The sequence below is a fragment of the Selaginella moellendorffii genome, unplaced genomic scaffold (genome assembly GCF_000143415.4).
Source record: "Selaginella moellendorffii unplaced genomic scaffold, v1.0 SELMOscaffold_106, whole genome shotgun sequence".
NCBI classification, from domain to species: Eukaryota; Viridiplantae; Streptophyta; class Lycopodiopsida; order Selaginellales; family Selaginellaceae; genus Selaginella; species Selaginella moellendorffii.
The window spans coordinates 398,254-410,122 of NW_003314367.1; the positions used below are offsets into that span (position 1 = coordinate 398,254).

Below are 11,869 nucleotides of genomic sequence, written 5' to 3' on the forward strand. Positions count from 1 at the left end.
CAGACCTGTTTGGAGACAATCTTCTGAACATGTACAAGGTAAAGTGATAGTTGTTGCATCACTTAAACCATCTTTTTACTTACCCTCTTACAAATTATGCAGAAACACGAGTTTGATGATGCTACTTCCACGCCCGATGAAATCGCTGCTACCCGTCTAGCAGGAGAATTCTCCGATATTCAATCTGTGCTTCGTGGAGCGAGGCACATGGTAAGAATGTCTATAACGACGGCTTGTCTCACCTTGTGTTACTTTCTTCAGGCAGCCGTGGAGATAAGTGCCGAGCCCGCTGCACGTGAATATATAAGGAACTTTTACATGGACAGAGCTGTTGTGACCACAAAGCCCACGGTCGAGGGAAATCGAGTTATAGATCCCTTTCATCAATATGCGGACGTTAAATGGCTTCTGAACAAACCAGTAAAAGCTTTTGAAGATGGACAGTGGTTGCTGATACAAAAGGCTGAAGAGGAAAAATTATTGGAGGTCAGCATTGGGATACCGAAGGATGCAACTGCTACACTCTTTCAAGAGTTTGAGCCGTTGTATCTGAGTGATGGGGTCAGTATAACAGCTCAGCTGTGGAATGAGCAGCGGAAACAGATTCTCAGGGATGCGGTTTCAACATTTTTACTTCCGTCTATGGAAAGGGAGACGAGGGTGGTTTTGACGGGCAGAGCTAAACAGTGGGTGGCTACGAACTGCGCGGATCAGCTTTGGAAATGGATATCTGTTGCTCCATATCCACGGCCAGGTGAACAAGATGACCGAGATGAAGAAGGTGCACGTGTGTTGGCATGCTGTTGGGGGCCGGGAAAGCCTGCAACGGCTTTTGTTATGCTCGATTCGGCTGGTGAAATAATCGACACTCTTCATGCCGGTTATTTGACTGTCCGAACTGGGAGCTATGAGCAGCAGCAAAGAAAGAAAAATGATCAGCAACGTCTATTGCAGTTCATGACGGAGCACCAGCCACATGTGGTGGTTCTTGGAGCAGCCAATATGAGTTGCCGCTTCCTGAAGGACGATATTTTTGAGGTATTGTGGTTAGATTTAGTGTGTCCGCGTCACTAACAGTGTGAACTTTGCAGCAAGTGATTTTTAAGATTGTAGAAGAGCATCCGCGTGACCTTGCGGACGGCATAGATATGATACCGCTGGTTTATGGTGACGAGACCATTCCTCGGCTTTACGAGTATTCTCGCGTGTCCGAAGAGCAGCTTCAGCAGCAGCCAGGTTTGTATAGAAAACGTTTGGTCGGATGTTGATTTCTAATTTCGTGTACCAGGAATTGTGAGGCGTGCTGTTGCTCTAGGTCGCTATCTCCAGAACCCGCTGGCAGTAGTGTCATCCTTGTGTGGCCCTTCCAGGGAGATTTTGTCTTTGAAGCTACATCCTCTTCAAAACTTTCTCACTCCTGACGAGCTGTATGAAGCAGTGGAGAGGGTGATGGTGACGGTCACAAATCAAGTCGGGGTGGACGTGAATATGGCTGCGTCACACGATTGGCTTTTCGCACCGCTGCAGTTTGTGGCTGGTCTTGGACCAAGGAAGGCCGCTTACATCAAACGCGCTATTCAGGGTGCCGGGCGGGTGAGCTCACGGAAGGAGATGCTTACCTCTCTAGAGCTGATGAAGCGGAACGTTTTCATCAATGCCGCTGGTTTCATCAGGATCCGGGGCTCTGGTCAAGTTCCTTCTGGGACCCTTGATCCTCTGGAGGACACGAGAATCCATCCTGAGTCGTACGACCTCGCCAAGAAGATGGCAGAAGATGCTTACTGCGAAGAACATGGAGAGACAGCAGACGAAGAAGCACTTGAGCTGGCTGTGGAGCATGTTCGAGACCATCCCCGGGTTTTACGGAACCTGGTTATCGAGGAGTATGCCAAAGTTGTTCAAGAGAGGGGGGTCTCTGGGAAGAAGCTGGAGACGCTGATGGATATTAAACGTGAACTCCAACATGGCTACCAGGACTGGCGTGTCAAGTACATGAGCCCCGAGCCCGACGAAGTCTTCTATATGCTGTCGCAAGAAAGCGAAGAGACTTTGTGTGAAGGGAGAATCATCCAAGCGACCGTGCGGAAAGTGCAGCAGAACAAGGTGATGGTGGTTCTGGAATCGGGGCTGATAGGATTTATCAGGAGGGAGGACTTGTCAGATGACCGGGACGTTGATCCGGCCGACAAGGTGGCCGAAGGTAGTATCCTCACCTGCAGGATCAAAGAGGTTCACAAAGCCAAGTTTCTATTGGATTTAACGAGCAAGGGAAGTGATTTAAGAGGAGATCACTGGATACCGGGGCGGCCAAGAGATCGCTACTATCAGGTGAACCCGACTTTCTTCCAGGATGAAGAAGAGAAAGCAAGGAAGAAAGTCGAGGAACAGAAGCACAAGACATTTAAGGCCCGGATGATTGTCCATCCTCAGTTTCGAAATATATCGCTGCTAGAGGCCACGCAGGTGCGCATTTCAAACAGTTTGCTAATTGGATCCAAGTCGCTAACCTTTTCTTTTTTGTGTGCTTTTGCAGTCACTGGCTGACAAAGAGATTGGCGACGGGATCATTCGCCCCAGTAGCAAAGGACCGTCTCACTTGTCAATGACGCTGAAGTTCTATCCTAATGTGTTCACTCACATAGAGATAGTTGAAGGTGGTAAGGACGTGAGCAGCATGACAAGTCTCCTCCGCCTTGGGAAAACGCTCAAGATCGGAGAAGATACGTTTGAAGACCTGGACGAGGTGCGTCGTGGTGTTTGTTTCCCTTTGTTGATACTAAAAACTAGCTCTTACTGCATGCAGGTTATTGCTCGCTATGTCGATCCTCTGGTTGGCCACTGGCGAGAAATGTTTCGCTATCGGAAGTTTAAGCAGGGGACGAAGGAGGAAGTAGACAACATCTTGCGAGCTGAGAAGGAAGCAAACCCGGCTCGCATACCATACTACTTCTCGGTGTGCTACGAGCACCCAGGAGTCTTCACTCTGTCCTACCTCAAGAGCATCAACGTCCACCACGAGTATGTCAGCGTTTCTCCCAAAGGCTTCCGGTTCAGGCACAGATACTTGGACACCCCAGACAAGCTGGTGGCATACTTCCAGAAGCACATCAATGATCCCGTGCCCGAGGCTCCTCCACGGCGTGCTGCCGCTGCTATGGTACCGTCTGGCGACCCCAGAAAAGCTGGCAGCAGAGGCTGGACAGACAACAGAGGTGGTGGCTCTTCGAGAGGGGGATGGGACAACTCTCAAGGTGGTGGTGGTGGTGGTGGTGGCTATGGAAGAAGCGGCGGTGGATGGGATCAAGATAGACGAGGCGGATGGGATCGCGATCGAGATAAAGGAGCTGCTGCCGCTGCTGCTGTTCCTGCTGGCGGAGGTAAGTTTTAAGATATAGTGTAGCTGCTCGTTTGTTCTCAGCTTTCTCGTCTTGGTTTTGCAGATCACTGGTCATCCTGGTCGAAGGGTGGTAACTGGGGAGCTCAACAACAACAGCCACAGCACCATGACAATGGATGGGGGCAACAGCAGCAACAGCAACAAACTGACGATGGATGGGGGGGGAGCTCGGGTGGGGGAGGCGGATGGTAGCTCTTCGATTTGGCTGTGTAAATAATCAACTTATAGAGATCGGTACGTGACTTGGAAAAGTGAGTACATTCCCGAGAAAAAAAAAAGAAGATCAAAGCGAACTCGCCTTTTTTTGTGATTTGATCTTCGGATATATCACAGCCATTCTCTCGGGTTCTTGCATGCGTCGAGCAAATTCCACTCTTCGCTCCCTTGAATAGGTTGCTATAAGCAAACACAAAAGTTTCATAGCATAAGTGCAAGCGACTGATTATAATAAATCTTACGTGATCGTACTCCCAGCGAGCGGACAGTGGCAGAGACATGAGAATGCTTTCGATACGGCCTCCAGTCTTGAGCCCAAAAGTAGTGCCACGATCATACACCTTCACAGAAAATGAAATGAGAAGAGAGTATTGATTCGATTGTAAAGAGAGTATTGTGTTGCTGATTCGATTTTCTCGACTCACCAGGTTGAATTCTACGTATCTTCCCCGGCGCAGCTGTTGCCAATCTTTGTTGGCTTGAGTGAAAGGCGTGTCTTTGCGCTTTTCGACAATGGGAATGTAAGCATCCACCACGGAGTTCGCACACTCTGCGAAACATGAGCTTCAGTCCTAGCGAAATGTGCTTGCTATTGAGTACCTGTTGCGAAACCAAGCAATTGCTCGGGATCCCTGTCGTTGAGATCGTCAAAGAAAATTCCACCGAGACCTCGCCTCTCTCCACGATGCTAGCAGCACACAAGTGTTTACATTTCAAAAGAGAAGAGTCCGAGCGCAAACCTCGATGAGGAAATAGTCATCGCACCATTTCTTAAACTTGGGATAGTACTCGGGATCAAACTTGTCGCACGCTCTCTTTTGAATCTGAAAACAGACAACGAGAGTTGGCAAGAGAACGAACAAGAACTAAAACTACCAACACACCTCGTGGAAATGCTTGACATCTTCGTCGAAAATGTACGACGGAGTAAAATCTGTTCCTCCTCCAAACCACCAAGAGCGAGGAGCACCTTCCACATCTGAACCAAGTGAAAAAAAAAAGGCTTGGCTCGCTAGAAACGCGATCGTGAAAAGCTTTGCATCAAACCTTTGGGAGTGTCCGTCTCGAAGTAGCGATAGTTGAAGTGAACCGTGGGAGCAAATGGGTTCTTGGGATGCATTACCTGGCATGAATCTCATAAGCATCGAAGGAAAAAAAGAATTGCGGGAGCTCGAGCACTCACCGAGCTGATTCCAGCAGCGAAGAATGGAATTCTCCCAGCCTTGTCCTTGGTGACGCTGGTATCGGCTTTGGCGGCTCGGTAAGCCTCGGGTGGCATCGTCCCATACACAACCGATACATTGACGCCAGCCTTCTCCCACACATTGCCGTCCTGCAATACCCGGCTCACGCCCCCGCCACCGCCCGGCCGAGTCCACACATCCTGGCGAAATTTCGATCCATCCACGGCCTCCACCGCGTCGCACACCTCCTCCTGCGCCGAGAGAATCATCGCTTCGAAGCGCGCGCGCATGGAATCGCTGGTGTCTTCGTCCCGTAGCAGCAATCGCGGATCGCTCTTGCTCTTGGTGCTGCTGGCCGCTGCCGCCATTGCCACTGCTGTGACCCGAGCCTTACTTGGACGACGATGATTCTTCTTGCTCCATCGTAGCTGCTGTGGAGCCGGACACGATCCCAATGCCGCCATCGCCATCACTTCCTCCTCCCTAATCCATTTGGAGCCCTATTTTTTGGCGACCAGTGGTGGCTATGGCGGCTCTGGCGAGCTTCCTTGGCTGCTCGCCGCCGATTCCTGGCGGCCGGATGGCAACGAGGCGCGCACCGCGAAGATTTTCCTGCCGAGCTGCCGGTGGTAAGAAGAATTTGCCCATATCTCGCGCAGGCAAGGAGCCGGAGGAGGAGAGCCGCGAGATTCTCAATGCCTTCTTCCTGGGCAAGGCATTCGCGGATGCCGTGAACGAGCGCGTGACCAGCGCTGTGGGCGAGCTTCTCAGCCAGCTAGGGCGCCAGCAAGCGCAGCAGCAAAAGGAGATCCGGCAATTCCAGGTAGAGGATTTCGAATTCCAAGAAGATCCTTTCGTGACCAATCGATGACGCAGGAGGAAGTGGAAGTCCGCGCGAGAGAATCTATGTCGCAATCGGCGGCGCGCTCACGAGCAATCGAGCGAGCCAGTGATGAAAGGATTGTATAAGAAAGGGGGAAAAAAAGAGACCGTTGAGCTTTTAGGGTTCTTCGTTTAGGGTTTATAGTCAGTCGATGGAATGAGCGACGATGAAGAGGAGGATGATCCAAATCCGTGACCTGCATTGTTTCACCGTCGATGTGTGCGCCGAGGACGCCGCAGTGGTGGAGCGAGTCAAGGATCGAGTGCGCGAGCGCGGGCGGCAATGGTGGGAGCTGGAAGCGAGCAAGGGCGCCGCCTGGTATCTCCATTGCCAGGCGCAGCAATCCCTTTCTTTCATCGCGGCATTCAATGCCATACAGCTGAGAATGCTCATCAGGAAAGGGATCCCCCCGCAGCTCCGCCCCAGGATTTGGCTCTTCCTCTCCGGCGCCGCCAAGAAGAGATCCACTGTTCCACACAGCTATTACAAGGATCTCGTCGATGCTGTTCGCGACAAAACGACTGCTGCCACTCGCCAGATCGATCACGTAAGATCTCTCTCGGGATTTTTCCAGTGACTTTGTTAAGCTCCTCTTTTCTTATCCAGGACTTGGATAGAACGTTTCCAACGCACCCATGGCTCAGCTCTCCGGCTGGCCAGCAGACGCTCCGGCGAGTGTTGGTGGCTTACTCCTTTCGTGATTCGCGAGTTGGATACTGTCAGGTAAATCGCTAGCTTCGGTATTTTTCTTCTGTGTTGCTCAGGCACGCGTCCATCCAGGGAATGAATTTTGTGGCAGGATTACTGCTCGTGGTCATGAAAACCGAAGAGGACGCGTTCTGGATGCTGGCTGTGCTGCTGGAGAACGTCTTGCTTTCGGACACTTACTCGGACAATCTGTATGGATGCCACATCGAGCAGCGAGTATTCAAAGAGCTCTTGAGAAAGAAATGCACGAGGTTGGGTTTTTTTCATGTTAAGGAACTGCTTAAGTTGTTCTTCTGTTTCTAGGCTGGCGCTTCATTTTGAGGCGATGGATTTTGATGTGTCGCTGCTAACAACCGAATGGTTTCTGTGCCTTTTTGCGAAAACACTACCATCGGAGGTAACACTCCGTGTTTGCTTTGGTCTGCGCTTGTGGTTACAGCTTCTCTTTCAGACAACAATGAGAATTTGGGACGTTCTCTTCAATGAGGGAGCAAAAGTGCTATTCAGATTTGCTTTGGGCATCTTAAAGGTCTGAAATTTGATTTTGCTTTTGTTTTTTGTTTGTCACGAGCATTAATGTGTATCATGAATTCTTACAGATGAAGGAGGAAGAACTTCTGCCCATGAAACATGCGGATGAATTGGTCAAGGTTGTGCAAGACTTTGCAAGACGGACGTTTGATCCGGATGTGCTGTTTAAGGTTGATCTCTTACAGTGTGACTGCCTTGAGCAAACATGCGTGACACGTTGTTTCAGGTTGCTTTTGACAAGGTGGGATCTATGACAATGCAAACCATTGACAAGCATCGAAGGAAACAACAGCCGGCTGTGATGGCAGAGCTCGCAGGAAGATCCCAGCGAATTATGTAAGTTTCTTTTCTTTCTTCTCTATATTCTAAACAAACACGAACTGTTATTTCCGGACTGACAGGAGTTCCTCTTGGAAGTGAGTCGCTGTGTGTTTACCAAGGCGAGAGCTGGCATTCCTTTGGGGGGACTGGATAGCGTTTGGCATCAGTGCAGTAGTCGTAGATGAGAAAGTTCTTCTGCACCCACAGATAGGAACTCCGCTGCGAAGGGCTCAGTGTCCAGGATCCAGGCTGATCCCACCACTTCTCCCAAGTGGTGGTAATGCACAGAGGGAAGGGATCACTCCACGGACACGAATCCAAGTTGTAGCTGCCAATCTCGGCCAGGAAGGGTGCAGAGTTCCAGTCGATCTTGTCCAGGCCTCCTCGGGTCGCCCAGTTGTCCCCATTCCAAATGCTTCCAAAGACATACATTGGCTGCGAAGGATAGATGGTCGTCGGAGTGTTCCGTAGAACTCGAACAGGAATGGAGTCGACAAAGAAGCTGATAGATGGATGAAACAAGGAAAGAGAATGGATCAAAGTTTTTCATGGGCTTGGTGGTTGTGAGGCCAGAATTACTTACACGATCTGGTGCCGGTTCCAGAGGAAGGCATAGGTGTGGAAGTCTTTGGCAGGATCAAACCAGAGGGAGTAGCGCGTCTCTCGTGATCCGACACCGTTGACGAAGATGTTGGTGTGGAGGATGTATGGCTGGCCGGACTTGTTTCCCAGGAACTCAAAGTCCAATTCGTCGTGGTTGGAAGATGTCGACGAGAGATACAAGGTGGTGACCACTCCGGCTGAATTGTTGGGGACGAGCTTCATGCGTACACTCAGGTAGCCAAACTTGTACCTTTCATACGATTGGAAAGCCGATCCTAGCAGACACGCACAGATAAAATTGATGGATTTGATCGTGAGTTTGCTTACCAGATGATTTGTCGAGGACCATTTGCATCGACTGGCCGTTGTTGGTCTCTCGGACGTGGTCCTTTCCCCAGATCACCTTGAAGTGCTGGTTCCATCGAGGATTAGCAGCAGTGACGAGCTGGATCACACACAGGAGCGCTGTCACCAGGCTCACGAAGGATCTCGTTGTCATAGTGATGGAGACGAAGAACAAGCAGTAGTGATTTTGTGATGGCTGGTAGAGGAAAGATTGTAGTTTAGGACAAGCATTATATATGGAGGGTCGTGGGTCATGATCATCACGTTAAAACCACCCTGGCCACGACTTTTATTGACCATAGTTATACCTTTTAGTGATAGAAGGTATGAAGCGCTCAAATAAGACGATGGAGTCTATTGCAGCTTTCTAGACCTGGCCACACTGTCTAGTTGCTTGGTCGTTTGCAAGTCTAGTACCGTTTGAGACTGATTCCTTCCTCATGTTCCAATTTGATGACTCATTGGAGTGTAGCCATGTTGTAATAGGATTTAGAACACCAACCAGTAATAGACAGGGTCACTTGGAACATTACAAAGAATATTATAAAGAGTTGGCTTTGAGCTGCTAAGTAACACTCTGCAGTGGGAGCCTATCACATACAATGAGGAGAGTTGTCAGCTTTGACTGCATAGTCAACATGAGTTGATTGAGTATAATGTTTATTAAAGGAATTTGAAAGTTGAGTTATGCAAGGTTTTTTTAATAGATAAAAGTGTTGCAAAAGAAGCTATTATAATCTCTTGAATTTAGACTTCCTATGAATTCACCCAATCTAATATTATTCAAACCAAAGACATTTAAACCTAAGTATCCAAAGATGTTTAACCGATTGGAAAAAGAAGTGCATTTCTATTTATGGATTTTTTCCTTCTATATTTAAATCTTTATAAATTATCCCTTGAGTTCTCTTTGGTTGCTTATAAACCACAATGCTTTTCTACAAATTCATGCCCTTATGAATGAAAGTTAAGAGTCACAATTCTCCCACTCTCTTCACACCCTACTATAAGACACAAATCATTAATCCCAAAAATAGAGCAGAAAGAGTGTTATATAGTAGTAGTTAAAGTGGAAATTTAACAAGTGTAACATATTTTGACCAAAGCTTTGACTTGAAAAGTCAAGAGTGGGAGTGGAACTCCAAACAAAGTACTCGAGGAATTATTACAAAGCAATTGGTGAATGATTCTCTAAAAAGGGACACAAAAAGGACTAACATATGGTAAGTGTTATGATATATGGAAGTGTTAAGATTGAGTCTGAGAAAGAGTTTGAGATGGAGTCCAAGAAGGAGTCTGAGAAAGAGTCTAAGACCAAGACTAAGATCCGGACCGAGACTGAGACTGAGACTGAGATTGAGACCGAGACCAAGACTAAGACTGAGATTGAAACTGAAACCAAGTCCAAGGGTGAAAGCCTAAAACAATCGTCTCCCAAACCCTAAAGGGTTTGGTGAGTTCCAAAAAGATAGTAGGGGGAAGACTCAAATAGAACTAGTTTAGTTAGGAAAGGTTAATGTGACCAAGAAAGGTTATACCTATATGGTTGGTGATGATATAACCATTGAAGAGTCTAATGCTAAAGTGAACAGGGATGGGAAATGGGGTAATTTGGTGAAGTGTTCAAAAGCCAACTTAAACTTCCCTGAGAGATCAAATGGTCAATACTCCTAATCCAAGTGTAGGTGGTATTACCTACTTGGATACTTGGTATGCCTCATTGGAATTTTGCTCTAGCCATATGGCTAGAGCAACTAAAGGTGGAAGGTGGGGAGAGTACTTATGAGGCTTGTGTAGGGCCACGGTGTTTCAAATTGTTATCTAAAAGTCCTAAACTATGGAAAGGAAAAGGAACAATCTTCTTGTGTAGTGACTAAGGATATGATCACCTAGTGAAGAAGTCCCAGAGGTTAGTGGGATTTAGTGGTTGGGCATTTAGGCCCTAACCCAATAGTAGTGTTGGTGAGCACGATTGTGGATGGAGAGGGACTTAATGAAGATTAAAGAAGGGATATTGGGGAAGGGTGTTCTTTATGTCTTTGGTTATCCTAAGGATGCTAAAATGTGGTCTTGAGATAACCACTCATGGACAAATGGCCTAGCCTTTGAGAGATGGGACTATGGCACATGTGGTCTTGGACTACCAATGAGATAAAGGTATAAGTTAATATAATAGGTTGAGATGTCAATAGTACCTTTGGAGTGTTTGTCATGGGATCAAACACATGGAACACTTGGATTAAGTGCAAAGGTTGAATGGTATAGATGCTATTTATAGGGCTAACATATCTCTAAGTTAAGAATAAAAATTATTGAGGTTGTGAGTGAAATTCCTCCAAATGGTTAAAGATGTGGTTAAATAACTAAAGTATAATGGAAAATTTAATCACTTACAACTTGGTATCAGAGCTATTCCTTAGTTTGACCTATATTGGTGGTCAAGTATATCACTATTCGATATTGGCATTAAAAGGTCCCAGGAGTGGGTTTATCTTTAAGGAATAGCATATTAAAAGGGCATGACTGTCCACTTGGGTTCATACTTGAGTGTATAGGCAATGTGATGGATAGCAAAGGGTTAATAAAAGAATGACTTTAGGATCTTGGGAAAAGTAAAAGGTTTTCCTCAGAAAGTTGAGGATGTGATCCATATAAGTGTTTGACTTAGCAAATTGGTTAATGTAGTTGTGGTAAACAACTATAATTGGGATCACAAAAAAAAAAAAAATCTGAGACAATAAAGGAGTCACAAAATTATCTTTATATCGTTTGTGCTAATAAATTTGAGACTAAAGTTAATGATTGTGAAAAGTCAAATATGGATGAGGATATATATCCTTGAAATGGTTGTGAGACACAAAATCCCTAGGCCCCAAAGTGGAGCCAAAAGGGTGCCACGTGGTACTAGCTGAAGCGAAAGCCAAACGAGCGTAACACGTTTGGACTAAAAGCTCCGACTTGAAAAGGTCAAGAGTGGGAGTGGAACTCCCAACGAAGTGCTCGAGGAATGAGCACGAAGCGAGCAATAAGCAAGGCTCCAAAAAGGGACCCAAAATGACCAACACATGACATATGGAAGTGTTTGAGATGGACCTGAGTTGGAGTCCGAAGTGGAGTCCGAGAGGGACCCGAGTTGGAGTCCGAAGTGGAGTTCGAGAGGGACCCGAGTTGGAGTCCGAAATGGAGTTCGAGAAGGACCCCGAGATGGAGTCCGAGATGGACCCGAGATGGACACGAGATGGGACCCGAGAAGGGACCCGAGATGGACCCGAGATAGAGTCCGAGATGGAGTCCGAGATGGACCTGAGATGGACCCGAGATGGAGTCCGAGATGGAGTCCGAGATGGACTCGAGATGGAGTTCGAGATGGACCCGAGATGGAGTCCGAGATGGACCCGAGATGGAGTCCGAGATGGAGTCCGAGATGGACCTGAGATAGAGTCCGAGATGGAGTCCGAGATGGACCCGAGATGGAGTCCGAGATGGACCCGAGATGGAGTCCGAGATGGAGTCCGAGATGGACCTGAGATGGAGTCCGAGATGGAACTGAGACCGAGACCGAGACTGAGTCCGAGTCCGAAACTGGGACCGAGACCAAGTCCGAGTCCGAGTTCGAGCCCGAGTCCAAGTCCGAATACTAATATAGGCAGTTGGGTGAAAGCCCAAAGCGATCGTCCCCCA

General features: G+C 47.8%; 5 protein-coding genes across 6 annotated transcripts in view; 3 read left to right on the top strand and 2 right to left on the bottom strand.

The window, feature by feature from the left end:
• LOC9648022 (transcription elongation factor SPT6-like) overlaps positions 1 to 3,745 on the top strand; it is a 6,358-nt gene extending 2,613 nt beyond the window's left edge. The window contains exons 13-20 of the mRNA XM_024664055.1: positions 4 to 38; positions 103 to 210; positions 262 to 1,038; positions 1,092 to 1,236; positions 1,289 to 2,463; positions 2,534 to 2,743; positions 2,804 to 3,377; positions 3,441 to 3,745. Of these exons, the coding sequence (XP_024519823.1) occupies positions 4 to 38; positions 103 to 210; positions 262 to 1,038; positions 1,092 to 1,236; positions 1,289 to 2,463; positions 2,534 to 2,743; positions 2,804 to 3,377; positions 3,441 to 3,589 (3,173 nt within the window). The 3' untranslated portion in view covers positions 3,590 to 3,745. The remainder of the gene's footprint in view (positions 1 to 3; positions 39 to 102; positions 211 to 261; positions 1,039 to 1,091; positions 1,237 to 1,288; positions 2,464 to 2,533; positions 2,744 to 2,803; positions 3,378 to 3,440) is intronic.
• Positions 3,637 to 5,285, bottom strand: LOC9648023 (coproporphyrinogen-III oxidase 1, chloroplastic). 2 transcript variants are annotated; one of them, XM_002990235.2, is made up of 8 exons: positions 4,797 to 5,285; positions 4,661 to 4,736; positions 4,498 to 4,592; positions 4,354 to 4,437; positions 4,214 to 4,301; positions 4,039 to 4,163; positions 3,856 to 3,954; positions 3,637 to 3,793 (listed from the first exon to the last, which is right to left on the bottom strand). In XM_002990235.2, the coding sequence occupies exons 1-8, from the start codon at positions 5,265 to 5,267 to the stop codon at positions 3,725 to 3,727; spliced, it is 1,107 nt and encodes a 368-aa protein (XP_002990281.2). In that variant the 5' UTR covers positions 5,268 to 5,285; the 3' UTR covers positions 3,637 to 3,724. The 2 variants fall into 2 exon arrangements, with proteins under 2 accessions (XP_002990281.2, XP_024519752.1); XM_024663984.1 differs by having other exon boundaries at positions 3,641 to 3,793; positions 3,856 to 4,163.
• Positions 5,286 to 5,304: 19 nt separating this feature from the next.
• Positions 5,305 to 5,798, top strand: LOC112342327 (uncharacterized protein At4g13200, chloroplastic-like). The gene is made up of 2 exons (XM_024663985.1): positions 5,305 to 5,620; positions 5,674 to 5,798. The coding sequence occupies exons 1-2, from the start codon at positions 5,324 to 5,326 to the stop codon at positions 5,764 to 5,766; spliced, it is 390 nt and encodes a 129-aa protein (XP_024519753.1). The 5' UTR covers positions 5,305 to 5,323; the 3' UTR covers positions 5,767 to 5,798.
• Positions 5,787 to 7,436, top strand: LOC9630800 (growth hormone-regulated TBC protein 1). The gene is made up of 8 exons (XM_002990205.2): positions 5,787 to 6,227; positions 6,287 to 6,403; positions 6,461 to 6,639; positions 6,692 to 6,785; positions 6,840 to 6,917; positions 6,988 to 7,089; positions 7,146 to 7,255; positions 7,321 to 7,436. The coding sequence occupies exons 1-8, from the start codon at positions 5,847 to 5,849 to the stop codon at positions 7,337 to 7,339; spliced, it is 1,080 nt and encodes a 359-aa protein (XP_002990251.2). The 5' UTR covers positions 5,787 to 5,846; the 3' UTR covers positions 7,340 to 7,436.
• Positions 7,327 to 8,485, bottom strand: LOC9648024 (probable xyloglucan endotransglucosylase/hydrolase protein 8). Its single transcript, XM_002990236.2, has 3 exons — positions 8,171 to 8,485; positions 7,824 to 8,118; positions 7,327 to 7,742 (listed from the first exon to the last, which is right to left on the bottom strand). The coding sequence occupies exons 1-3, from the start codon at positions 8,340 to 8,342 to the stop codon at positions 7,352 to 7,354; spliced, it is 858 nt and encodes a 285-aa protein (XP_002990282.1). The 5' UTR covers positions 8,343 to 8,485; the 3' UTR covers positions 7,327 to 7,351.
• Positions 8,486 to 11,869: the final 3,384 nt, after the last annotated feature.

Bases quoted from the DNA above. Each gene is read 5' to 3' on its own strand.
- LOC9648023 (XM_024663984.1), bottom strand. From the start codon at position 5,267: ATGGCGATGGCGGCATTGGGATCGTGTCCGGCTCCACAGCAGCTACGA. The intron at 4,302-4,353 runs GTTTGCGCTCGG...GTGTGCTGCTAG, and splicing joins ATGACTATTTCCTCATCGAG to CATCGTGGAGAGAGGCGAGG. The intron at 3,794-3,855 runs GTAAGATTTATT...GTTTGCTTATAG, and splicing joins CTCGCTGGGAGTACGATCAC to CAACCTATTCAAGGGAGCGA.
- LOC112342327 (XM_024663985.1), top strand. From the start codon at position 5,324: ATGGCGGCTCTGGCGAGCTTCCTTGGCTGCTCGCCGCCGATTCCTGGC. The intron at 5,621-5,673 runs GTAGAGGATTTC...TCGATGACGCAG, and splicing joins AGGAGATCCGGCAATTCCAG to GAGGAAGTGGAAGTCCGCGC.
- LOC9630800 (XM_002990205.2), top strand. From the start codon at position 5,847: ATGAAGAGGAGGATGATCCAAATCCGTGACCTGCATTGTTTCACCGTC. The intron at 6,228-6,286 runs GTAAGATCTCTC...TTTCTTATCCAG, and splicing joins CCACTCGCCAGATCGATCAC to GACTTGGATAGAACGTTTCC. The intron at 6,404-6,460 runs GTAAATCGCTAG...GCGTCCATCCAG, and splicing joins CGCGAGTTGGATACTGTCAG to GGAATGAATTTTGTGGCAGG.
- LOC9648024 (XM_002990236.2), bottom strand. From the start codon at position 8,342: ATGACAACGAGATCCTTCGTGAGCCTGGTGACAGCGCTCCTGTGTGTG. The intron at 8,119-8,170 runs GTAAGCAAACTC...CGTGTCTGCTAG, and splicing joins GGTCCTCGACAAATCATCTG to GATCGGCTTTCCAATCGTAT. The intron at 7,743-7,823 runs GTAAGTAATTCT...TCCATCTATCAG, and splicing joins TGGAACCGGCACCAGATCGT to CTTCTTTGTCGACTCCATTC.